The sequence below is a fragment of the Narcine bancroftii genome, chromosome 4 (assembly GCF_036971445.1).
Source record: "Narcine bancroftii isolate sNarBan1 chromosome 4, sNarBan1.hap1, whole genome shotgun sequence".
Classification (NCBI taxonomy): domain Eukaryota; kingdom Metazoa; phylum Chordata; class Chondrichthyes; order Torpediniformes; family Narcinidae; genus Narcine; species Narcine bancroftii.
In genome coordinates, this window is record NC_091472.1 from 115,316,102 (window position 1) to 115,342,789 (window position 26,688).

General features: G+C 40.5%; 1 protein-coding gene across 5 annotated transcripts in view; it reads left to right on the forward strand.

The window, feature by feature from the left end:
- sfswap (splicing factor SWAP) overlaps positions 1 to 26,688 on the forward strand; it is a 165,559-nt gene that overhangs the window by 129,288 nt on the left and 9,583 nt on the right. For 4 of the 5 annotated variants that reach the window (XM_069932489.1, XM_069932491.1, XM_069932492.1 and 1 more), the window contains one exon: positions 16,688 to 16,876. In XM_069932489.1, coding sequence (XP_069788590.1) covers positions 16,688 to 16,876 — 189 coding nt within the window. Of the gene's footprint in view, positions 1 to 14,791; positions 14,878 to 16,687; positions 16,877 to 26,688 lie in introns of those variants that run through there. The other variant, XM_069932490.1, reaches the window with a different exon arrangement.

A 26,688-nucleotide genomic window follows, 5' to 3' on the forward strand; every position in this document is an offset into this window, starting at 1 on the left:
TTGAGGAATTGGACAGGCTAGATAGAGGAAGGTTGTTCCCGATGTTGGGGAAAACCAGAACCAGGGGTCACAGTTTAAGGATAAGGGGGAAGTCTTTTAGGACTGATGGAAAAAAAATTCTCTCAGAGAGTAATGAATCTGTGGAATTCTTTGCCACAGGAAGTAGTTGAAGCCAGTTCTTTATATTTAAGAGGGAGTTAGATTTGGCCCTTGTGGCTAAGGGGATCAAGAGGTACGGGGAGAAGGCAGGTACTAGGTACTGAGCAGATGATCAGCCATGATCAAAATGAATGGCGGTGTAGGCTTAAAGGGCCAAATGGCCTTCTCCTACATCTACTTTCTATGTTTCTTAAAAAAAACTGAGCCATGTGAATAGGCACAAACAAAAGATCCACCTTCAGGAAATGAAACCTGTGATCAAAGCCTGGAATAGAATCTGGTAGCCTCCTAGATGGCCAGAATCATTAATAAACATTGAGCTAGGAATAATTAAGTTAAAGTTTATTGCACAAGTTCAACCCAATGAAACAATGTTCTCCGGTCCTTGGTGCAAAATATGCAAACACACAACCAGATAAAACATATACACAGACAAGCAATGCATATGCAGGACAAATATGTATATATAAAAATAAATAAATGTTGTTTAATAAATAGAAGAGTCTCCGGTGGTTAGTGTGAGCAGTTCCTTTAGTTGTTCAGCATTCCTACTGCCCATGGGGAAAAAGTTATTTCTCAGTCTGGTGATACTGGCTCTGGTACATCTTTCCCAATGAAAATAGCTGAAAGACGCTCTGTGCAGGGTGGTAGGGATCCTCAATGATCTTGTGTACCCTCTTTAGATAACAATCACGGTTGATCATCTTGATTGTGGGGGGTGGGAGGGAGACCCCTGTGATCCCTCTCTTCCATTCTTAGGGACCTGTGGATTGACCTCCAGTCCAATACTCTACAGCAACCATACCATACAGTGATGCAGCCAGACAGGATGCTCTTGATAGAGCTCCTGTAGAAGGTTGACAATGGTGGTTGGTAGCCTTGCCTTCTTCAGTCTTCTCAGGAAGTGGAGTCACTGTTGCGCCTTCTTGACAAGTGAGGAGATGTTGGGTGTCCAGGATAGGTGACTTGATAAGTGGACTCCAAGGAACTTTGTGCTCTCTACTCATTCCCACTACCAAATTATTAATGTTTAGTGGAGGGTGGTCGTTCCTGCTCATTGTGAAGGCTACAATCATCTCTTTTGTCTTGTCCACATTGAGACTCTGGTTGTTACGCTCGCTCCATGTCATAAGAATTTCCACCTCTCCTCTGTAATGCAATTCATCGTTGTTTCTCATGAGGCCAATGATTGTTGTGTCATCTGCAAACTTGATGACTCTTGGAGCTGGATCTGGCTTCAGTAGTGTGAACATGAGTGGGCTGAGTACACAGCTCTGAGGTGCACCACTGCTCAATGTTCTGCTACTGACCCAGACAGACTGAGCTCTTTTTGTTAGGAAGTCCAGAATCCGGTTATAGTGAGGGATGTTCAGTCCCAGTGAGGTCAGCTTCTCATTGCTCATCAATAGTCATGCTTTGAGAGCATATCTCCCAAGACACAATATTAACATATCAGAAATCACTGAAGATAGACTGCAAAACAATTTTACCTGGCTTCTTCAAGTTCATAGCATTGTTTCTAATAAGTAATGATTGAAACAAAATATATTACTATTATAAATTTTATAGATATGTTAAAAAGTGTAGAGAACAAAACAAAGGACTCTACATCACCTTTGTTGACCTCACCAAAGCCTTCGACACCGTGAGCAGGAAAGGGCTTTGGCAAATACTAGAGCGCATCGGATGTCCCCCAAAGTTCCTCAACATGATTATCCAACTGCACGAAAACCAACAAGGTCGGGTCAGATACAGCAATGAGCTCTCTGAACCCTTCTCCATTAACAATGGCGTGAAGCAAGGCTGTGTTCTCGCACCAACCCTCTTTTCAATCTTCTTCAGCATGATGCTGAACCAAGCCATGAAAGACCCCAACAATGAAGACGCTGTTTACATCCGGTACCGCACGGATGGCAGTCTCTTCAATCTGAGGCGCCTGCAAGCTCACACCAAGACACAAGAGAAACTTGTCCGTGAAATACTCTTTGCAGATGATGCCGCTTTAGTTGCCCATTCAGAGCCAGCTCTTCAGCGCTTGACGTCCTGCTTTGCGGAAACTGCCAAAATGTTTGGCCTGGAAGTCAGCCTGAAGAAAACTGAGGTCCTCCATCAGCCAGCTCCCCACCATGACTACCAGCTCCCCCACATCTCCATCGGGCACACAAAACTCAAAACGGTCAACCAGTTTACATATCTCGGCTGCACCATTTCATCAGATGCAAAGATCGACAATGAGATAGACAACAGACTCGCCAAGGCAAATAGCGCCTTTGGAAGACTACACAAAAGAGTCTGGAAAAACAACCAACTGAAAAACCTCACAAAGATAAGCGTATACAGAGCCGTTGTCATACCCACACTCCTGTTCGGCTCCGAATCATGGGTCCTCTACCGGCACCACCTACGGCTCCTAGAACGCTTCCACCAGCGTTGTCTCCGCTCCATCCTCAACATCCATTGGAGCGCTCACACCCCTAACGTCGAGGTACTCGAGATGGCAGAGGTCGACAGCATCGAGTCCACGCTGCTGAAGATCCAGCTGCGCTGGATGGGTCACGTCTCCAGAATGGAGGACCATCGCCTTCCCAAGATCGTATTATATGGCGAGCTCTCCACTGGCCACCGTGACAGAGGTGCACCAAAGAAAAGGTACAAGGACTGCCTAAAGAAATCTCTTGGTGCCTGCCACATTGACCACCGCCAGTGGGCTGATAACGCCTCAAACCGTGCATCTTGGCGCCTCACAGTTTGGCGGGCAGCAGCCTCCTTTGAAGAAGACCGCAGAGCCCACCTCACTGACAAAAGGCAAAGGAGGAAAAACCCAACACCCAACCCCAACCAACCAATTTTCCCTTGCAACCGCTGCAATCGTGTCTGCCTGTCCCGCATCGGACTGGTCAGCCACAAACGAGCCTGCAGCTGACGTGGACTTTTTACCCCCTCCATAAATCTTCGTCCGCGAAGCCAAGCCAAAGAAGAGATATGTTAAGTTTATTTTTGTTCCCAAAGTAAAGTATTTCCCTCTGAAGTTTAAACACAAGAATGTCTGAACTGTTTGCAGCAAAATTAAGGTTGATTGAGGAGATGGCATAAAAGATTAAGTTATTTCAATGGTTGGTGTTCCATAAGATAATTTCATATATTGGAGCTTTTAAAATTAATATATTTTACCTTCATAACAACTAACCAGTTTTTTTTAGATTTTAAAAATTTTAATTCATTATATTTCTGTAAGAGGCAGAACATGTTTATTGAGCTGTCAAGAATGTTAAAATGGTGAAATAACGTCGACCACTGCTGATTCAAATACTTATCTTTCCAACGTAACAGAAGAGAAGGCTGTTAATGAATATTTCTACACTTCATTGTGCTTTTATCAAGTTAAGTTCATATTTGTACTTCAATTGCATTTTTTAAAAATAGCCTCAGATTTATTTTAGAAAGTACTGTAAATTGCTTCAGGTTGTGCATTGTATCTGAGAAATTAGAGGAGGATGTCATTGGTGCTCTGAGCTACAAAATTTAAAATAGTCATTCTGGTTTGCATTTAGCCATTTAAAAAAATATCTGGCACCCAAAAAAATAACTTTAACATTTCAAGTTGAAGGCCTTTCAAGAGGGAGGAAGCAATTAAAGATTTAATTGAGAAAATTCTGAGTTGAGGAACAAGGTTTGGCATTAACAAATTATGGGGCTGTATTGGTGAGTGTGGTTTGGGCAGTGAAATGCTCCGAAAGCAGGGTGTGGGAAATCTGTTAAGCGAATAGATAGGAGGTTTTGAGAACGAGATCAAGACTCCCAGATGATACGTTGCTTCCCAGGTGGCAGGATCAGACTCTGATCCAGTCCAAAATGTTCTTAAGCAGGAGGGTGAGCAGCCAGATGTCATGGTCTATGTTGGTACCAATGACAGAGATAGGAGTAGGGATGAGGTCCTGAAGAATGAATATAAGGAAGGAAGTTGAAAAGCAGGACCTAAACAGTAGTAATCTCAGAATTGCTGCCTGTGCCATATGCCAGGAATAGGAAATTGTGGCAGATGAATGTGTGGATGAAGAGGTGGTGCAGGGCAGAGGTTCAGATTTGTGGATCATTGCGATCTCTTCTAGGTAAGGTCTGACTTGTACAAAAAGGACGAGCTGCACCTGAACTGGAGAAGGACCAAAATCCTGGCAGGCAGGTTTGCTAGAGCTGTTGGGGAGGGTTTAAACTAGTTTGGTAGGTGGAGTGGGAACCAGAATTTGAGTGCAGAGATTAGGGCAGAAAGTGAAAAACATGATACAATGTGTTGTGAGTTTGTGAGAAAGGACAGGCAGGGGAAGAAGCATAAACGTAGTTAGTTAGAGGGTTTGAAATGTGTCTATTTCAATGCAAGGAGTATTAAGAATAAAGGGGATGAACTTGGGGCATGGATCAGTATGTGGGATTATGATGTTATGGCATTACTAAGATGGCTGAATAAAGGACAGGATTGGCTGATGCGGATACTAGGATTTAGGTATTTTAAAAGGAATAGGATGGGAGGTAAGTCGGGGAATTTGATCATGGCTGTAGAAAGGGAGGATGCTTTAAAAAAAAATGGGATCCAACATTATCAGATAGATGTTTTCTCTGTAAGAAGGAAATGGGAACAACAGTACATGCAATTTGTGCAAGTGAGAAGGTGAAAAGATTTTGGGAAGATCTAAATCAGATATTAACTAAAATCACAAAAAACAACATACCAAAAAAATCCAGAGATCTTTCTTCTAAGTAATATAAGAAGTAAGGAATTAGGCCTCAAACTGGATGAAGTGCAAAAAAGATTTATTATGATAGCCTTAGCAGTAGCAAAAAAATGTATAATGTCATCTTGGAAATCAGAAGAGAGCCTGAGAGTACAGCAATGGTACATGGAAATGATTAAATGTCTTCCATTGGAAAAAATAACATATAATTAAAAAAATAAAGTCACATTATTTGAACAAATTTGGGAACCGTACATGGAACATATCAGAGAGGGCTTGCCTCGGACCTCCACTCCATAGAATAATGGGAAGACAAAATTACTTGATCCAGTGTGTAAAAGTAGATGACACATTTTTCTTGTTTATTTTTCATTGTGTGATTACCTTTTTTGATGGTTTTGTTGTAAATATTGAATGTTTATTGGTTTTGGAGGGGGGAGGGAAGGTAGGAGGGAAAAAAGGGAGAAAATGCCACTGTGTATATTTAAGAGGGAAATGTTTGTATGTATTTTGGTTGATATGGTTCACAGTGTGAGAAATAAAAAAATATTTAAAAAAAGAAAGGGAGGATGCTGTCAAGGCAGTGACTTAAGTCAGTGTGAGTGGATGTCACAAATAGGAAAGGAGCAATCACTGTACTGGGAGTTGTCTATAGGCCCCCAAAATATCCTTCGGGAGACCGAGAAACAGATAAGTTGGCAATATTTGAATTACTGGGTTGTTGTCATCGAGACTTCAACTTCCCTAATGTTAACTGGCATGTCCTTTCTGCAAGAGGGATAGATGAGGCAGAATTTGTCAGATGTGTCCAAGAAGGATTCCTGACACAGGAAGGGTCATACTCAATCTCGTAAAGGGTAAAGAACTTGTTAAGGTAGCAGACCTCTGAATGGGGGAACATTTCAGTGATAGTGAATGCAACTTCCTAAGCTGTAGCATTGCTTTAGATGAAGAGAAAAACAGACAAAATGGGAAAGTATTCATTTGTAGAAGGGCTAATTACAATGGGATGAGGCAGTATCTAGGGGGAGTAAATTGGGAGCAGATGTTCCCAGTTGGCAGCGCTGCCGGAGCCGCTATAATAGACACAGGGTCCAACCGCCCAGTTGACTAATGTCAGCTCTGCATGGGCTTTGAACGGCCCGTTGAGGAAGTCAATGGTGGTTTCTGTTGAAATCCCTAGACCATGGGTCTGTGCCAAAGATGGCTACGCCTATTAATTGGCAGCAGCACGAGGGGTTGCAGACTCCGAGGAAGTGGAGGACTGGAGTAGAGCACCAGAGGATGGGAAGATCACACACCGTCTGAGGGACCAGTGCATGTGGCAGGTTGCTGGTGACTCAAGGCAAGGAACCCACGGAAGCTGTGGGCTGTAAGAGACTGCTGTCGGGAGACTCGCACCGGGCTGCAGATTGCTTGAGACTGGGCTCAAACTGGCTGGAGGGGTGCCAGGTATTAGAACCGGGATGTGAGGAGATGCCGAGAGCGCTGAAGGGTTCTTGACAATGTCGAAGGTTTGGATGTGGAGCTTGGGTTGCCAGTGCTTTGACTGGACTCTGTGTGGTTGCGGAAGTGCGGGGGGTGAACCTACAGACGCTTGGTGACACTGTGGGGGGACTCTCTTTTGGTTCTCTCACTATGATTGTAAGTCTGACAGTAAGTCAGACTGTAAGAGACGCTTAGGCAATTCCTGCCAGTGGCGAATCTGTCTGCCTTGCAGCAGGAAAAAAGAAATTTCATATAATATGACACTTTTATCACTGTAATAAGAAATTGAATCTTGAGATAGCAAAGAAGTAATGTGGAGGATTCTTAGGGAGCACTTGTGCTGGGTTCAGGATAGGTTTGTCCAACTTAAACAGGGAAAAGATGGTAGGAAAAGGGAACCATGGTTGACAAAACAGGTGAGACAGCTAGTTAAGAGGAAGAAGGAAACAGATTTATGAAGCAGGAAACGTGAAGGGCTCATGAATTATATGGTAGCCAGGAAGAAACTTGAGGGGGGCATGAGAATGCCTTGGCAAGTAGGATCAAGGAAAATTTAAAGGCATTCTATGCATATTTTAGGAACTGAATGATGATGAGAACGGGGCCATTTAAGGATAAAAGAGGCAACATGTGCCTGGAAGTAGAGCAGGTTGGAGAGGTCATAACTTAATGCTTTCTTTCAGTATTCAGCAGAGAAAAGGATCTTGATCAGAGGGAAGTCAGAATAGAACAGACTTGTAGATATTGGTCCTTCTTCAGTTCAGGTGCAGCTTGTCCTTTTTGTACAGGTCAGACCTTAACTAGAAGAGATCACAATGATCCACAAATCTGAACCCCTGTTGTGGAATGTGCTGAAGGTTGCAAAAAGATATGGACAGGATGCAGAGTTGGGTGGAAAAGCAGCAGATGGGAGTTCATTCTGAAGGAGGTGCATTTTGGAAGGTAAAACCAGAAGGCTGAGTACAGGGTTAATAGTCAGATATTTAACAGTATAGAGGAACAGGAGTCTAAATCCATATATCTCTCAAAGTTGCAGCACAGGTTAATAGGATTTTTTTTTTAATATTTTTGATTTTCAAAGACTTGTATAAATTCCAATTAAATAACACATTCTTTTTCAATAATAGTGCATATCATAGAGACTATTTTATCCCCCTACCCATCTCCTTTCCCTCCCATACCCTAATATAATATTTTTTAAAGTTTATATATATATAAAAACAAATACAAGGGCCAAAATATCATTAAAGCCCCAAAAAAAAACCCTTAAGGGAACGTAAGAAGACCCTAAAAGAAACATAAAATAAAAGAATAAAGAACAAAATGCAAGAGCACGTCACCTGCACCATGACCCACTTGGCTGAGCTCAAGCATTCTACTACTGGCACAGTTGTTGCATATAAACCCCTAAAAGGGGTTTATTACATCTGCATACCAATGTGTTACAGGTAGGGTTGCCACACCCATATGTGCCATATTTCTTCCTCAAATTGTACGTAGTTTTCTCCAGGGGAATACAACTCTGCATTTCCATATTCCATCTTGAGATATTTTGTTGGGAGTCAGACTTCCACGGGATCACTATACCCTTGCTGGCTACTAAAAACATGGCCGTAACAAACTAAATTTGGTATCTGGACAGTTTAAAACTCGTGCCTGTAATATTTCCCAAAAGGTACAATTCTGGATCCTGCGGAAAATCCACCTTTTTTTGAATACTTTATTTTAATTTTATAGTCAAACATGTATCAAGAATTAACCATTACCTAATTACATAAAATTGAAATGAAAAAAAATCAATGATGCAGGTTGTCCATATTTCCAAACAGCCCCATTCCCCCCCCTCCCCCCAACAAAACTCAGAGACAGAGAAAAAGAAAGAGAAAATAGATAAAATGGAAACAGAAAAGCAGGAGAAAAAGGAAGAAAGAAAGAGGAACTGTCGGGATCCGGATCCACTTCAGAGAATCTAATTACTTTTCTTACCAAGATCTCAAATAAGGGAAAGAACAAGAACGTAGAACTCAGTAACAGAATAAGGAACCCTAAATATTCAACCCTGCATTCTGCAAGTATGGCTGCCATACCTGCAAAAACATGTTATACTTTTTGCTTAGATTATTAGTAATTTTCTCCTGGGGAACACAACTAGCATTTCCTCATTCCATCGGGCTATATCCAGAAGGGAATCAGACTTCCAAGTAACTGCAATAATTTTCCTGGCCACTGCCAATGCAATTTTAAGAAATTCTAAATGGTACCTGGACACCCTCTTTTTGGGTCTTATGCCCACAATATTTCCTAGGAGAAACAATTCTGGATCTTGAGGCAATTGTTTCCCAATAATCTGGTCTAATAAAATACTTAAATTTTCCCAAAAAGTTTTCACTTTTGAGCTTGACTTTTGAGGAATGTAAAAAGGGTCCTGTTTCTTCACCACATCCGACATATATATCCGATATATTAGAATTGAATTTATGTAATTTCTGTGGGATAAGATATAGCTGATGCAAAAAGTTATATTGCACTAATCTATATCTTACATTTATTGTATTGGTCATGCTGTCCTGACTTAAATCAGAAGTGTTATCCACTTATTTAAATCTTCTTCAACCTTCTAAAGCAAGGGGAGATAGTTCATTTTGTATAAATTTTTCAAATTATTATCTGTTTTAATCCCCAAATAATCCTATTTTTTGGCCATCTAAATTGCATATTTCTTTGACAATTTGTATAATCCCCATCAATCAACAGCATAATCTCACTTTGGTCCTAATTTATTTTATACCCAGATACCCTCCCGTAGTCTTCCAGTTGTAAATGCCGCTTTTGCAAAGAAGTTTCCGGTTCTGTCAGATATATTAATACACCATCTTCAAACAAACTGATGTTATGTTCATCTTGGTCAACCCTGAACCCCTTGATGTCAGGGTCCTGTTGAATAATTTTTGCCAAAGGTTCTATAGCCAATATGAAAAGAGCCGGAAATTATGGACATCCTTGTCTGCTTGATCTGGACAGTGGGAATGCTGAAGATATTTGCCCATTTGTCACAACTCTAGCCTTAGGTTCATTATATAGGACTCAAATCCAACTTATAAAGTTTTGTTCTAATCCAAATCTTTCCAGCCCTTTAAATAGAAAATCCCAATCTGTTTGTTGTAGATTTTTCTAGTATTTTATAGTCCATATTCAACAAAGATATTGGTCCATTTAATGGAAGTAAAACACAGAATTCTGTGGATACCATGGTTGAAGTAAAAATGCACAATGCTGAAGAGATTCAGCAGGTCCTTTGCTACATAAAAGACAACTGCTTGACCTGCTGAGTCTCTCCAGCATTGTATGTTTTTACTCTGTCTATATAATGACAGTTTCATGGATCTTTTTTGGGAATTACCATTATTATTGCTGTTGAGGAGTCCAGCAGGGTATATGATCCAACCACTTGATTTAATACCTCCATTAAAAAGAGGCATTAACAAATCCTAAATTCTTTATAGAATTCAAATAGAAACCCATCGTCACGGAGAGATCTATTAACGTGCAATGAATTCAATACTTTGTCCATCCCCATTTGAGTAAAAGATGCATTAAGTTCCGTCTGCTCTATCAAGTCCAAATTTGGGAAAAACAATTGTGATAAATAACCATTTCTTTTGTAATATCTCCTTGAGACTCCGATTTATATAATTTGGAAGAGTAATTTAAAGTCCTCATTAATTTCCTGTGGTTTTAAGAGATTCTATTGGCTTCTGTTTCAATTGCATTCATTGTTCTGGAGACCTGCTCTGTTGCCAAGATAGGATCTAGTGAGCTCTCTCCTCCAGCTCGTAGTACCTTTATTTTGTTCTCATTATTGCTTTCTCTGAACTGTAAGTTTGTAACATATTATATTTGCTTTTTTTATTAATTAGTAGTCTTTGCTTCTGTTCTGAGCTCCTCAACTGCAGGTCGTTCTCCAATTGATGTATCTCTTGTTCCAATTTATCTACTTCACTCATGCTCTTTTTTAATTCTCGAAGAATAATTATTTGATCCCTTAAATATGCTTTTAAAGTATCCTATATTATTAATTTATTGGCAGTAGAATGACAGTTAGTCTCACAGAAGATTCCAATATGTCTTCTTATAAAATCACAAAACTCTGATTTTCTCAACAACAATGGATTGAAATGCCATCTCTATAATGTATCCTGCTTATCAGGCATAACAATTGATAATAATAGAGGTGAATGGTCTGACAAGACTCTAGCCTTAAACTCAATTTCCATGATTCTATCCTGCAAATGCACTGATAGTAAAAATAAATCTGTCCTGGGTACGAATCATGTTTACGAGAGTAGAAGGAATAATCTCTTTGCCTTGGATATAATTTCCTCCAGATGTCCATTAAATTCCGCTCTCTCACTGAAACTAAGGTGGCTCTAGCCATACTTGTCCTAGCCACTGCTCTTGTTGATTTGTCCAGAACATGATCCAGACAAGAATTAAAATCTACCCCCATTATTATAATTTGATGTGACATTTACCATTATCACAGATTATCGTTATATCATTTTTTGTACCCTTTGTCCTATTCATCCATAACCCTTGACCCAGAGATCCAAATTTCTTTTCCTTCCACTGCTGGATCCAAATCTGCCAAAAATTCCTATAGAAAATGATTGAATAGAAGAATATCCACTGTTGGAGTCTTCTTTCCTTGTACTGCATGGATTAAGTTAATGAACTTAGAGATATTGTCCATTGTTTGTAATAAATCCAGTTTCGTCAAGTTTTACTTTTTTTGGTACACAGACAGCCAATCTGTTTGCTCATAATTTTGCTATTATCTGATTCCACCGGCATTGAATGAAGATCTACCAGGACCAATGCCTGAAGAGGGCGCACAAAATCAGTGAACCAGTGTGGACTTGAAAGGCATAAATGGTTATATGTAGAAATAAAGAGATGTAAATATTTTCAAATCTATAAAAAAGATCAAAACAAAACTTAAATCCCCTGCCCCCCATAAGGGTTTAGAGATAAATTCAAAGCACTAACACACAAACACACATCTAACCAACACCCCCCCCCCCCACCCCCCCCGGAGATTAACATTATACAAATATTCATTTTGTTCCTTATTTACAAGAGGAATATTTCCAATATTACATACAAATGTAAAGTTAACGTTATTGCCATTGTCTAAGTTTTGTCACCCCTTAAGTCCGGCAGTTGATTAACTAAATCTGCAGCACACTTTATATCTGTTTTCACCATTTGGTATCATGATCATCAGGATGGCATAAAACAAACTCATAACCCTTTTTCCATGAAGAATTTTTCATATGATTGAACTCTTGCCTATGTCTCAAGAGTGACGCACTTAAGTCCAGGAAGAAAAAAATCTTTCCCCCCTTCATATTCGAGTGGTTCCCCCTTTCCTTTGCTCCTTCACCTGCTAAGAATTTTCTCACGGTCCTGAAATCGTAGGCATTTGATCAATATAGAACGGGGCTTCTGGCCTTGGAAGTGATGTGTGCATTCCCACTTTGTCCTGTCCCAAAATTTAGGTAGCTAGTCTTGAAAGCATGTTATAGGGTCAGCTCCTTCAATACCTTCCTCATGGCCTACAAATTTATCATTATTTCTCCTACTGAAGTTTTCTAGAATTTTGATTTTTGTCCCAAATTCTGACTTGTTCCAGGTCCCAAATGCTAACATCTTTGTCCAAACTGGTTACCTTATCCATTATATCTTCAAACTTCTCTTTTACAACATTAACTCTTTCATTTAATGACTCTATAGCCCCTTCCATCTCCATTATTACTTTGAAAATTTTATCAAGTTTCTTGTTTGTATTTTTCTCTTTTCTATCCAAAGCTTTAAAAACATCATCTTTCTTTGCCTTTTTCTTCTCTGCTCCCCTGGCAGCCTCCTCCTCTTCTTCTAATGAAGTTAATTCCTCTGAACTCTCATCAGAGTCACTATTTTGTGATGACTCCTCTTCCTTGATTAGTTCTGACTTCTGTAGTCAATCTGTTGAATCGTACATGCGTGTGATTGCACGCTTGTGTGTTGAGTTGAGGGTTCCCCCTGCAATTTCTTCTGTCGCCAGTGCCGATGACATCGCAGCAGTGGAACTGGGGAAAGATGTTTCCATTTGGGAGGTAGAGCAAACTTCCTCCTCAGGCTGTTTGAGGGCCCTTGCTCCCTCTTAACCTTCCTTCTGCCGACATGTTCCACCGGAGGCTGCTAGATGAATCCTATTCTTTTTTGATCCCATTAATGAATAGGTTCAAATATTGTTTAAGTTACAAATTCCAAGAGGCAGAGAGCTTGTGACTGATCTCTTGCCACAGGCACCTTTTTAAAATCTATTTTCTGCATTTTTGAATGATTTCTGCTTTCAGGAGCTCAAATCAGAGCCCATCTATCTTCTCACTGCTACCTTTGAGCAGAAGTGTAGCTGAGCTCGGGCTCCCGGCAGGCAGCAGAGGGAATCTTGGGCTCCTGGCAGGAACAGGGCCTCGGTAGGGAGGTGTCAGTGATTGGCAGTGGCCAGCAATTTTTTGAAAGTCAATAACAAGGTGGACTAAAGCAGCAACGTGATCATTGTTACCTGGAACAAGGTGAAATAAAGCAGCGAAGTGTTCATTGTAACCAGGGGAACAAGGTGGAATGAAGCTGTGAAGTGTTCATTGTAACCAGGGGAACAAGGTGGAATGAAGCAGTGGAGTGTTCATGGTAACCGGAGGAACAAGGTGGAATAAAGCAGCAAATACACCATGAAGGTTACAAAAAGGCAAGGTCAAGGAAAAGAATAAATTGACATCACTAAGGATAAATATTTTCAAATTTAATAAAAATGTTACCAGTATACAGTGACATTCACATTATTTTGTAATGTCCTTTTTTTTTTACTTTAAATGCAATAAAGAGGCTTGAAATTAGTAATTTTATCTGTAAATACATTATTCAAAAATTTTCCAAATGGGGATTTTGTCCCCTGCTGTACGCTTTGACCTCACTCACATGCCTGTGTACACAGCCAGGTTCAATGTGTAAAAGTTCCAGTCTCCTTTCTTTTCTTTTTTTTCTTTTGGCTTGGCTTCGGACGAAGATTTATGGAGGGATAATGTCCACGTCAGCTGCAGGCTCATTTGTGGCTGACAAGTCCGATGCGGGACAGGCAGACACAGTTGCAGCGGTTGCAAGGGAAAATTGGTTGGTTGGGGTTGGGTGTTGGGTTTTCCTTCTTTGTCTTTTGTCAGTGAGGTGAGCTCTGTGGTCTTCTTCAAAGGAGGTGAGGCGCCAAGATGCACGGTTTGAGGCAAGATCAGCCCACTGGCGGTGGTCAATGTGGCAGGCACCAAGAGATTTCTTTAGGCAGTCCTTGTACCTCTTCTTTGGTGCACCTCTGTCACGGTGGCCAGTGGAGAGCTCGCCATATAACACGATCTTGGAAAGGCGATGGTCCTCCATTCTGGAGACTTGACCTACCCAGCGCAATGGGATCTTCAGCAGCGTGGATTCGATGCTGTCGGCCTCTGCCATCTCAAGTACTTCGATGTTAGGGATGAAGTCGCTCCAATGAATGTTGAGGATGGAGCGGAGACAACGCTGGTGGAAGCGTTCTAGGAGCCGTAGGTGATGCCGGTAGAGGACCCATGATTCGGAGCCGAAAAAGAGTGTGGGTATGACAACGGCTCTGTATACGCTAATCTTTGTGAGGTTTTTCAGTTGGTTGTTTTTCCAGACTCTTTTGTGTAGTCTTCCAAAGGCGCTATTTGCCTTGGCGAGTCTGTTGTCTATCTCATTGTCGATCCTTGCATCCGATGAAATGGTGCAGCCGAGATAGGTAAACTGGTTGACCGTTTTGAGTTTTGTGTGCCCAATGGAGATGTGGGGGGGGCTGGCTGATGGAGGACCTCAGTTTTATTCAGGCTGACTTCCAGGTCAAACATTTTGGCATTTTCCGCAAAACATGACGTCAAGCGCTGAAGAGCTGGCTCTGAATGGGCAACTAAAGCGGCATTGTCTGCAAAGAGTAGTTCACGGACAAGTTGCTCTTGTGTCTTGGTGTGAGTTTGCAGGCGCCTCAGATTGAAGAGACTGCCATCCGTGCGGTACCGGATGTAAACAGCGTCTTCATTGTTGAGGTCTTTCATGGCTTGTTTTAGCATCATGCTGAAGAAGATTGAAAAGAGGGTTGGTGCAAGAACGCAGCCTTGCTTCACACCATTGTTAATGGAGAAGGGTTCAGAGAGCTCATTGCTGTATCTGACCTTGTCTCCACACCACCCCTAAAATACATCTCCAAGATTTCTGGTTTAGCTTTATGTAATTTTTGTGGTGTGAGGAACAGCTGATGCAGGATATTGTATTACACCAATCTGTACCTGACATTAATAACTGCTGTCATGACACAGATCTGAACAGCACCACTCGTGGATTGTGCCCATGACTGATTCCCACCTTTCCCTTGACTTGTGTAAGCCCAGCTTCGGGCCCTCAGGTAATGTAACATAGAGATAAGCTTGCGCATATTTCCCTTTTTAATTAAAATCTCCATGTTACTATACACAGGCAGGGCCATGGACTGTCCCAAATGATCCCTTAAGAAAGATCTTAACTGAAGAAAGTTTTATTTGGCAAATCATATTTATTCCTCAGCTGTTCGAAAGACATGAGCTGTCCTTGCTCATAACAATCCTTGACAGACCTGATCCCCTTCTGGTACCAGGTGTCCAGGATCTTATTATCTCGAGTCAAGGGTAATTTAGGAGGTATCTCCACCTTTAGACCGATACGTTGATTTATTTTTTTGCCATGGGTTAATAGGATAGTTAAGAAAGCCTATGGGATGCTGGGCTTCATTAATAGGGGTATTGAGTTCAAGAGTTGGGAGGTCATGCTGCAACTCTACAAATCTCTGGTGAGACCATACTTAAGAGTATTGTCTTCAATTCTGGTCAACTTGTTATAGGGAGGATGTGAAAGCTATGGAGAGGGTGAAGAGGAGATTTACCAGGATGGTGCCTGGATTGGAAAATGAGTCTTATGAGGCAAGGTTAGCAGAACTTAGACTTTTCTCTTCGGAGTGAAGAAAGATGAGAGGAGACTTAATGGAAGTCTGCAAGATTCTGAGAGGCATAGGTAAGGTAAACAGCCAGTGACCAAGGGACATCTGTACGAAGTGAAGTGAGGAAAGTTTCAGGGAGACATTAGGGTTAAGTTATTTTACACAGAGAGTTGTGGGTGCCTAGAATCTCTTGCCAGGGATGGTGGTGGAGGGTGAAACATATTAGGGACATTTAAGAGACTCTTAGACAGGCACATGGATGAAAGAAAAATAGAGGGTTACGAGGTAGGAAGGGTTTAGATTTTTTTGTGAAGAATATATAGGTCAGCACAATATCAAGGGCCTGTATTCTGCTGTAATGTTCTAAAAGAATAGAAAGAAGAAATTAAATGGAGAAAAGGGGTTTGTGCAATGATAGTTTTCTGGATGGGTCTTTCCTCAAGTCCTTTGTTTTGTTTACCACTGATGCATTGTTAAATTTAAATGGCTGGTTATTTGGATAAGTTCACTGATGCTGTAATATTGTGTATGATTATTCAGTGTGATTGGCCAGAAATGATCGTGGATTCCAAATAATTTGATTTGAATGCTGAGAGCATTAGAAGGAACAGCTTGCATTTGTGGGACTTTCTCAAACCCTCCGAAGCATTCAACAAGCAATATGTTTATTCCATTAATTCCTACATAGCCAGGTGCTGCAGTAATCATGATAAACAGCCAGTCAATGTGCTTTTGTGCTTTTGATTTTGCTGAACCACTAAATATACTTATCTCTTTTAACAGCAAAAATTTCATCCAACCAAAAGGGCATAAGATGCCTCATTAACACCACAACTTAAAAATGACATAGTGGAGGGCTTCCTGAATACAAAACTGAATTGAATTATAAATTATGTACTCTCTGGATTGGGACTTAAAGCCAAAACTTTTAATCCAGCAGTGCTTCTACTGCACCACAACTGACACCTAAATTAGATTCATTTCCTTCAGGCGAAGGAGATACTAATTTAGGACTCTAATTCATTACTAACTTACAATTTCCTGCCACACATATAGATATATAGGATACTAATGAAGGGGATAGTAAAACTACTCTCAGCATGTTTAGTAATATCAAGGAAAGTTGAGTCTTCTGCAGCTAGCTGATTATTTTCATCTGGTAACTTTTGGGCATTGTGAAGCAGACTTTTCAGTTCAAAGATGCTTTTCTCATAAATTTATTTGTCAAAATGCATCTCCCAAGGTCTCCATATGAAAAGAAGAAGAAAAAGAGTTCAAAATCACATCCCAAGTTAAAAGAAAAACCTTTACGTTCACGCTCACGATCTTTATCACCAAAAAGATCAACTATCAAGTCTTCAACGAGGAGTTCAGCACATTCTACCAGTTTGTCCCCAGCAGAAAGTAGAGATTCCAGTCAGGATCATTCAAGGTAATGGCTTTTCAAATACTGTACTTGTTATGAATAAAGTGGATTTTAAATTGGCCTTGTAACTTAGTTTATTCTTTGAAAGTATTGCAGCTGATGAATCACAACAGTATCTGATTTTCTTGGTAACTTGTTAAGGTTTCTGAAGTGGAGCCGTAGTACTGTTGTGCTCTGCAGATGGATAATTGCGTGGGCTGAAATACAAAGTCTTTCACCAGCTTGTCTCCATGCTATGTTCTTCCAAATGACTGGCATGGAAAAGAAATCAGAATTGATTTCACAAATTAATCAAGCTCACACTTTAAACATCTATGTGAGATATTCAATTTCTTTACATTTAAAATGATGGTTTAAAAATTCACCTGTGCCGTCTACTTAGTTATAAAATGGGTGTCACATGAAAAAAAAAGAAAATACTGGAATATAAGCCCTTACCATACAGGAATCCTATTGATGATGTGGTAAAACTCTCTATTATAACTGCAGTCTTGCTGCGAAATTACATTTTGATCTGGCTGGAAATTGCTTCTTTCAGAGCACTGTCTTTTTATAATAACATAATCTTCATTGTTATGTGGGTCATTTTTATTATTTTATGCTTGCAAGGTTACAAAGTCAATTAGCTTGTGGTAAGGTTTTCATGGTTTTGTATTTGAACTCCTGAACTTGGTTATATTTGTGCTTTTATGTATTGGTTGTATTTGGCAGCATTATCACATTTCTTCTTTGTTTTTGGTTAGCAATATCAGCACGTAGTTTTCATTTCCTCATTGGTGGGTCCTTCTTATGATTAATTCTTTAAAATATTAATTGTCTTCTATTGAAGGGCTTCTCTCTAGTGTGGCTACTTGAGGGTTAAAAAACAAAGTACAATTTGAAACAGAAGTAAGCCCTTCGTTTTTCTCCACGTGACCCATCTGGTCTAATCAAACATCACTTTCAACCCTATCCTTTCATGTTTCAATATTTCCTTCTTTCAAGAAGTATCAAATTTTAAATTAACATTTTGCGGCAGCCAACTCTGTATTCTAACTTCCCTCTGTGAAATTGCTTGAAGTCCATTTTACTTCTGTGTTGTTATCTTAAAAATTGTTGTTCCTGACAGGCTAATTGGTATTACCCAGTAAACAATGATAATTCTGAGGTGGTATGTGTATCTTAGGCTGATGGGGGAACAAACAGTTGGAGTTTGTCAGTGGTCTGCCATTTGGAGTGCTCTTACATGCCAGCTGATTGAAGAGGCCCAGTGTAAGTCTCCTCTGAACTCTCACAGGCATTGACACCTGCTTTTGGGCTTCTTGCAGTGAATGTTTTTGTTTTAAGTTAACATTTATGAAAGCCTAAGTCCAACTGCACAGGAACAAGTCCATTGGCCCAGCAAATCCACATTGACCTTTCTACACTCATCCTGTTCACCAGCACCTGGTCCATTCCCCTCTACACCATAGTGATTCGAGTGCTGGTCTAGATATTTCTTAAAATGTTGTGAGAATCTCTGGTTCCATCACCCACTGAAGCAATGCATTCCAGAATCCAATCACTGTGTGAAAATACAGTATAACTCCGATTATCCGAAATGGTCAGGACCGGGCCTATGATGGTCATTTATTAAAAACAGGCCAGTAGCAGCACCAAATCACTTGTATCAATGCTTAAACAACAAGGGAAGGTTTTTTAAGCATTAAAATAAGTTTAATCTCACCAAAAAAATAATGCTGGCCGTTGCCGATCATCGAGATCTCCCAACCGCAACCGATTCCCGACATATATGCACTGCTTCCGCTGATCCCCAGGCCAGTGGAACACTTACTGGCGAGTCAACAGGCTCCTTTCTCCCCAGTCACTGGAGCTCCTGACCTCGACGTCTGAGTTCTGACTCTGAATCCTCCCCTGCTAGGCCTACCGCACATGCACACCGGGGAACCTGAGGAGAGGTTTTGGAGTTGGCGTCAGGGAGCTCCGCTGTGCCAAATGGAAAAGGAATGCCACTGAGCCTGAGGTCCCATTCCTGCCCAGGAGACCGCTTACCTTGATGATGCCAGGACAAGGGATCACTTGCAGCTGGGAGACAGCAACATGTAGTTTGAGAGGGAGAGTTGGAGAGAAAAGTCAATAGGGGAAGGTAAAGAAGAAATGGAAAAAGAGAGGGGAGGGGGTTAACTGAAACAAGGGCAATTTCGTGTCAGGTAAATTTTATTTCAACCTGTGAGGTCATTTCAGCTCTGAAAAAAAATTTTGGATAAATGGCAATTTCTTATTTGTTTCGGATATCATAGGAACATAGGAAGTAGGAACAGGAGTAGGCCAAAAATGGCCCATCGAGCCTGCTCCGCCATTCAATACGATCATGGCTGATCTAATTTATGACCTAACTCCACCTACCTGCCTTCTCCCCATATCCCCTAATTCCTCTAGCATGTAAAAATTTATCTAACCGAATTTTAAATATGTTTAATGAAGCAGCCTCAACCACTTCCTTGGTTAGAGAATTCCAAACATTCACTACTCTCTGGGAAAAACTATTTTTCCTCATCTCTGTCCTAAATCTACTCCCCCAAATCTTGAGGCTGTGTCCTCTCATTTTAGTTTCCCTGGCCAGCTCAAAAAACCTTCCTACATCTATCCTATCCATACCCTTCATAATCCTATATGTTTCTATAAGATCTCCTCTCATTCTTCTGAACTCGAGCGAATACAATCCTAGATGATTTAATCTTTCATCATAAGTCAACCCCTTGATCCCAGGGATCAACCTAGTAAACCTCCTCTGGACCGTCTCCAAAGCCAGTATATCCTTCCTCAAATATGGAGACCAGAACTGGACACAATACTCCAGGTGCGGTCTCACCAGTACCTTATACAGTTGCAACATTACCTCCCTACTCCTGAATTCAAATCCTCTAGTGATGAAGGCCAACATTCCATTTGCCTTCTTAATATCCTGCTGCACCTGCAACCTAACTTTTTGCAATTCATGCACAAGCACTCCCAAGTCCCTCTGCACAACAGCATGCGGTAGTTTTTCACCCTTTAAATAATATTCAGCTCTTTTATTTTTCTTGCCAAAGTGGATAACCTCACACTTACTAACATTGTACTCCATCTGCCAGACCTTTGCCCACTCATCCAGCTTATCTATATCCCTCTGCAGACTCTCCACATCCTCATTACAATTTGCTCTTCCACTCAATTTGGTGTCATCTGCAAACTTGGCTACACCACATTTTTTCCCCTCCTCCAAGTCATCACAATGTAAATGATGAACAGTTGTGGGCCTAACACTGACCCCTGCGGCACCCCACTTACCACTCTCTGCCAACCTGAAAAACTCCCACTTATCCCGACTCTCTGCCTCCTGTCAGACAACCAATTTTCAATCCAGGCCAATATCCTCCTTTATCCAATTTAAAAAAAAATTTCGGATAAATTAGAATTTCGGAGAATCTGATTTCAGATAATCGGAGTTGTACTGTAATTACCGTGATTCCCTTGAACCCCTTACTCCAAACCTATGCCCACTAGTTTTAAATGCTTCTGCATTTAGAAAATTTTCTTACTACCTCTCCCTTCTAAGATGCTCATGGTTTTATTTGTTTCTATCAAATCTTCCTTCCCTCACTCTACTCGAGTCCAAGAAAAGCTTGTGTCAGAATTTCTCCATTCCAGACATTGACCTGGTGAATCTCTTCTGCACCCTCTCCATTGCAATCTGCAGACCTATAGTCCATCCTGTAATGCAATGACCACAATTGTGTGCAATACTCTACCTGTAGCCTAACTTTTTTTTAAAGTTGTTCCATACCTCTCTACTCACTCATATTCTGTCTGGCTAATAAAAGCAGGGATCGGTATGCATTTTTTACCATTTTATTTATCCGTTCCACCACTTCTGGACTTGTACACCAAGTCCCTCCATACTCCTGACAGCCCACGAATAATTATGTACCTTATTAGTTTTGCAAAGTACGTCTTCTTGCACTTAATAAGATTAAATTCCACCTGGCATTGCTCTGCCCATCTTATTAATTGATCAAACTGTTTGGCAATCACAAACATCTAAGCCTGTTAAAACAAGATTTGAAATTATTTCAAGAAAATGAGGAATCGAAGAGTAAAATAGAATTGTAAGCTGAGACAATATATGCAATTCGAAACAATTAAATACATTTAAATCAACTCCATTTGCTGTTGTCTCCATCTGTTTTTTTTCCATTGATTTCCTGGACCCATGAGAATTGGCCTCGGTGCTGGGAAATCAGATGATCTCTGTTCTACCCTATTAACACAGCCCTGTACACTTAACTGGAGTGGGAGATCGCACTTCAACCTGTCCTCGGTCCCACATTTCCACCCATTTAATTGGATTAAAGTTAACAGAGCTGAGCAAATCTCACTTTTATGCAGCACATGAGGTCCACAAAATACATCTCACCTTTTCTCTAGAAGAGAATCTTCTTGCCTCTCCCCATCAGGTTCAGTAATGTTTCATTAACTACATCCCGTAATATTCCTGCAACACCTGGAAATTGAACTGTTGTAGTTCTTCCCACTGGCATATATTATTATAGCTGCTTCATGAAACTTATTGCATGTCAGAACTTAGATGCTTCTGTAAAACCTAATAGAATTCCCATGCTGATATGTGGAATGCTTTCCCTGAAAATTTGAAAATACAGGAAGTACTCAGCAGGTGTGACATTCTGTGGAGAGAGAAAGTGAATTTACATTTCAGATGGATTACCTTTCATCAAAATTATCTTAACTTTCTCAATGTCAGCATATCCATGTCGAACATATTCCTATATCCTCATTTGCCTTGGGATTCTATAATTCAGAATATTAATTGAAGTCTTTATTTAAAAAAAGTATTGTGTGTTCTTTTCAGAGAAATTGGGGATGTAACCACCTCCACATAAAAATCAAGGAAATTGATTAGACACTACTGTAATTTTTCTTGATCTTTTGTTTAAACTAAACACGTAGACTTGTTTCCAGTTCCACTTATTAATTTGCATTATAGCAAACAGTATTTGATTTCTGATCTCACCCAGAACCTTTGCACACACATTCCATGTAATGAAAGTCATGGCATTTTACGACACAGAAATGGGCCTTTCAATCCTACTTATCTCCAGTATACCGACCAGGCTGTCTACCCAAGAATGCCAGGAGTCCATTGAACTTTTGCAATGGAAACCAGGGGCAGATCAGCAGAAAATAGCGCCTGCGGCAATGCCGCCCAGTCTCTTGCAAGAGTAGACCTTGGTGGCCGGAATGTTGTGTTTGGCTTCAGCCTTTGAATGTTAAGAGCGAATGGGAGGATGGGCTGAGTGTAGAAGAAAGATGCATGTATTCTTTGTAAAAAGTAAACCAGATTGAGGAATAAATGCTAAATGCTAGTGGGGCCATTAACAGAGATATTTAGGATGTCACTGGTCACGGGGGTAATGCCAGAGGATTGGAGGGTGGCTCATGTTGTTCCGCTGTTTAAGAAAGGGTCCAAATGTAAGCCTGGAAATTATAGACCTGTGAGTCTGTCGTCTGTGGTGGGTAAGTTGATGGAAAGTGTTCTGAGGGATGGCATTTACAAATATTTGGATGAACAGGGATTGATAGGTAGTAGTCAGCATGGTTTTGTCAGGGGTAGATCATGCTTAACAAACCTTGTAGAGTTTTTCAAGGGGGTTACGAAAAAGATTGATGAAGGGAAGGCTGTGGATGTTGTCTATTTAGACTGTAGTAAAGCTTTTGACAAAGTTCCCCACAGGAAGTTAGGTAAAAAGGTAGGGGCATTAGGTATAAATAAGGAAGTAGTGAAATGGATTCAGCAATGGTTGGATGGGAGGTGTCAGAGAGTAGTGGTAGAAAATTGTTTGTCAAATTGGAGGCCAGTGACTAGTGGAGTTCCTCAGGGATCGGTCCTGGGTCCACTATTGTTTGTTATATATATTAACGATCTGGAAGAAGGGTTGACGAATTGGATAAGTAAGTTTGCAGATGATACAAAGATTGGTGGTATTGTGGACAGTGAGGAAGATTACCGTAGCTTAAAAAAAGATACAGGAAAGCTCGAGGAGTGGGCTGAGAAATGGCTGATGAAATTTAATACGGATAAGTGTGAAGTGTTGCATTTTGGAAAGGCAAATCTAAATAGGTCATATACATTGAATGGTAGGCAATTGAGGAGTGCAGAGCAACAAAGGGATTTAAGAGTTATGGTAAACAGTAACCTCAAAGTTGATACTCAGGTAGATAGAGTGGTGAAGAAGGCATTTGGAATGTTGGCCTTCATAAATCGGAGTATTGAATTCAAGAGTTGGGATGTTATGATGAAATTGTACAAAGCATTGGTGTGGCCAAATTTGGAATACTGTGTGCAGTTTTGGTCACCAAATTATAGGAAGGATTTAAACAAAATAGAGAGTGCAGAGAAGGTTCACGAGAATGTTGACAGGATGTCAGGGTTTGAGTTACAGAGAATGGTTGAGCAGCCTGGGGCTTTTTTCTATGGAGCGTAGAAGATTGAGGGGGGATTTGATGGAGGTGTTCAGGATTTTAAAAAGGACAGTGAGAGTCAACCTGGATAGGCTTTTTCAATTAAGAGTGGGGGATATTCAAACCAGAAGCCATGGTTTGAGATTGAAAGGGGAAAATTATAAGGGGAACATGAGGGGAAATTTCTTCACGCAAAAGGTGGTTGGGATGTGGAATAAGCTTCCGGTGGAGGTGGTTGAAGCAGGAACGTTATTTACATTTAAGGAAAGACTGGATAATTACATGGAGGGGAGAGGATAGGAGGGGTATGGACCAGGTGCTGGTCAGTGGGACTAGGAGGGCCAAACTGACCTGTTCTGTGCTGTATATGGTTATATGGAAAAGGACACCGCGGCATGATTGGAGGGAAAACTTAAGTCATTGTTTATACTCCCCGGAGTTAATATGTGGAGTCCAAAGAGGAAAACTCTCATGTTGATTTCAATAGCCAAATCCCGCAAGCTCTTCCTCGATGGTTCCTTAGGAGGCAACTACATGGTCACCCTGCAGAATTTTGGTGCTGGTAAATGGTATATGCCCCACTGGATGAGAGGGGAAAGTGGCAGAGGATAGTGGATGTCAGTGGAGCTCAGCCCGGGAACACTGGATGTCAGAGGCAGCCACTTCATCAGGTCATCCATCTCGTGTTGCGTTCTACCTCCCCCTGTCTGTCTCCCGCAAACTCAGACCGTAATGCTCAATGTGCATGATCCATCAGGTGAGGAGGGGGTGGGGTGAAGGTGGTCTCGGGGCTGTGGAGATACAGAGCCAGGTGATTGCCAGATGCCTGCCTTCAGCCATGTTTGAAATGACATTTGCCCGAAGTTTCGAGACAACATCAAGGTGACTAGCTGGGACTGCTCAGAACAGTGACCACTCAAGACTGTGACTGCCCCCCCCCCCCCTGGCCAGTGCCAGGATCCCATGGAACAAGTATTCCATGAAGGGGTCACTGGTTTAAAAAGTTTGGGGACCCCTGCTCTAAACATTTTCCATCCAACTGTCTAAATGTCTTGTAATTGCAGAGAAAGTCATTAAATTTAATTGTATGCGGGCAACCTGTCGCTTCTTTGTTTTCTTCATTTACCCTTTCTGCTCTACGGGATTCTCCATTTTCTCATACATCTTTCCCAGTTTATTTCAAGAATTCTTTTTAACATGTTCAAAGCTCTGTTTGGTTGGTATTGATTTTCTAAAACAAGATTAATCAAGATCAAGTGAAATTTAATTATGTTATGATGGCTGTTGCCCACTGGTACCTATATTTCTACAACCAGCTGAGTTCTCATCTTCAGTTGTATGATTTATAACAATTTTCTTTGGGTTAAAAACTATTCCCCAGGGACTCTACCAGTTCCATTTCTTTTAATTATGCTTGAATTCCTGTTATGTCAAGAGGATGCACAGATATTGCACTTAATGCTTTGTTCTATGAACATTTGGAGTGGATAACTTCTCTACCATATTTCAATTTCAGCTTAACGTTATTCTGTGGATTTAATTTATCTGAAGAAATTATCGTGTCGTTTTAACCTATTATACATTTCATTAAATATTGGAAGTATTAATATGATGGATTAATATCCTATCATAGGCAAAATCAAATGATCTTCCCATCTAGGCAGTTAGTTTGGATTTGGTAAAATAACTATTTGTATTTCAAATTCTATTGTATAAACTGGATTCCTCAAATGGCTGGAAGTAAAGTAACAAAATAAGATGGTAATGGGATTAGTGAATTGGAGGTGAACCTGGAGAGGGAATACTGGGAGAACCAATAGAAAAGCCCTCTGCTGGAAATCTGAAATGCAGCTGAAAGCTGATTATTTGAATTTGTTGAACTCACTGTTGGAGGAGATAAGACATTGAGTTCAGAGAGCTTGAACTGAGCCTGAAGGACAGATATCAGAGTGAGAATAGGACAGTGACAAACATTGAAAGTTTGGTGTCATTCTTACTGACTGAATGGGGGTGTTCGAAAAACAGTAATCCAGTCAGTTTCCTCATTGCAGAGTCTGGCTCCCTACTGTAGCCTGGTGTCTCATTTCAGTTGTATTTACTTGTATTTTGCATGACTATGTGAGGTTTGGTTTGTGTGTTGAGAGTGTAAGAATACCACGTAATCAATATGACTCCTGTATGGTACATTGTTAAAAGGATAGAGGTTCAGCAGTGTGCTTCTTTATGACACCCTCATTCATCTCTTTCTTTCCACTTTCTTTCTGAAGTTGTATTGTGTCATATGTTTAAGGAAAATGATCTCTAATCTACCATTAGCCAGAGAAGTTAAAATAGCTTTTAAAATATAATGCTTGCCACTAACCAGTATTAAAGATCAAGCTCTTTCCCTTCCACATGATCAGATATTATCCTGAGGGTAAACAGCTTGAAAGTGGGTCCTACAAGTAAACTGTCAAACAGCATATTGAAGAAACAACATGTATTGCTGTCAAAACTGCTTTCTGAATTGAAAAATGAACATTAGTAGCCCACATTGGTGAAAGTGTTTCCCAGATTAAAACTGAAAAGTTAATGAAATAACTTGGAATCATCAGTACTGCATAAATGTTTATTTGTATCACACAAATCTTTTAGATTTACTATTAAAAAGAGACATGATAAAAACCTTGGAACATCTGCCTAACGTTGATGTTTTTCTCCGGTCCTTGTGTGTTCATATTACTCTGTGTTCTTACTAATGACCAGGACCATGTACATTCATCCATGTACATTTTCCATATGTTGGAAAAAGGTACAACCTACTTTGATATACCCAACCTCTTGGTATGATTTCTCTTACCAGCTTCTGTACATTGATGCCTTGGAGCTTGTATTCCATATGGTAAAATACTTGTGTTTGGATGTATGAAGATGTTTGAAAATATATATTAACCTCTTTTCGCTAGAAAAGTGTTATCTGTAGAAGGAATTTGAGCACAGAAACATGAGATGACCATATTCTAACAATAGGGTAAACATACGTTGAATCCAAAAATTGGAGCTTCGTTATTTCATGAGACAACTACCGTATTTTAAAAATGTTTTTCAGAAACGTATGAAATGTTTTGAGTTTGTAAAATTGTAGAGTGCACTAAAGAATTTGTATGATTGAGCTCTTCTGAAACTGATAGGAAAACAATGAATTGAGAAGTACTACACAATCAAATTCACCAAATTCAGTACTGTCTATTCCAGTCACATGGACATAGTGTCACATCATGCCATCCTGTTGACTAGGATAACCATTGGATCTGCTGGTATTACGACATTTTCCGAAGTGT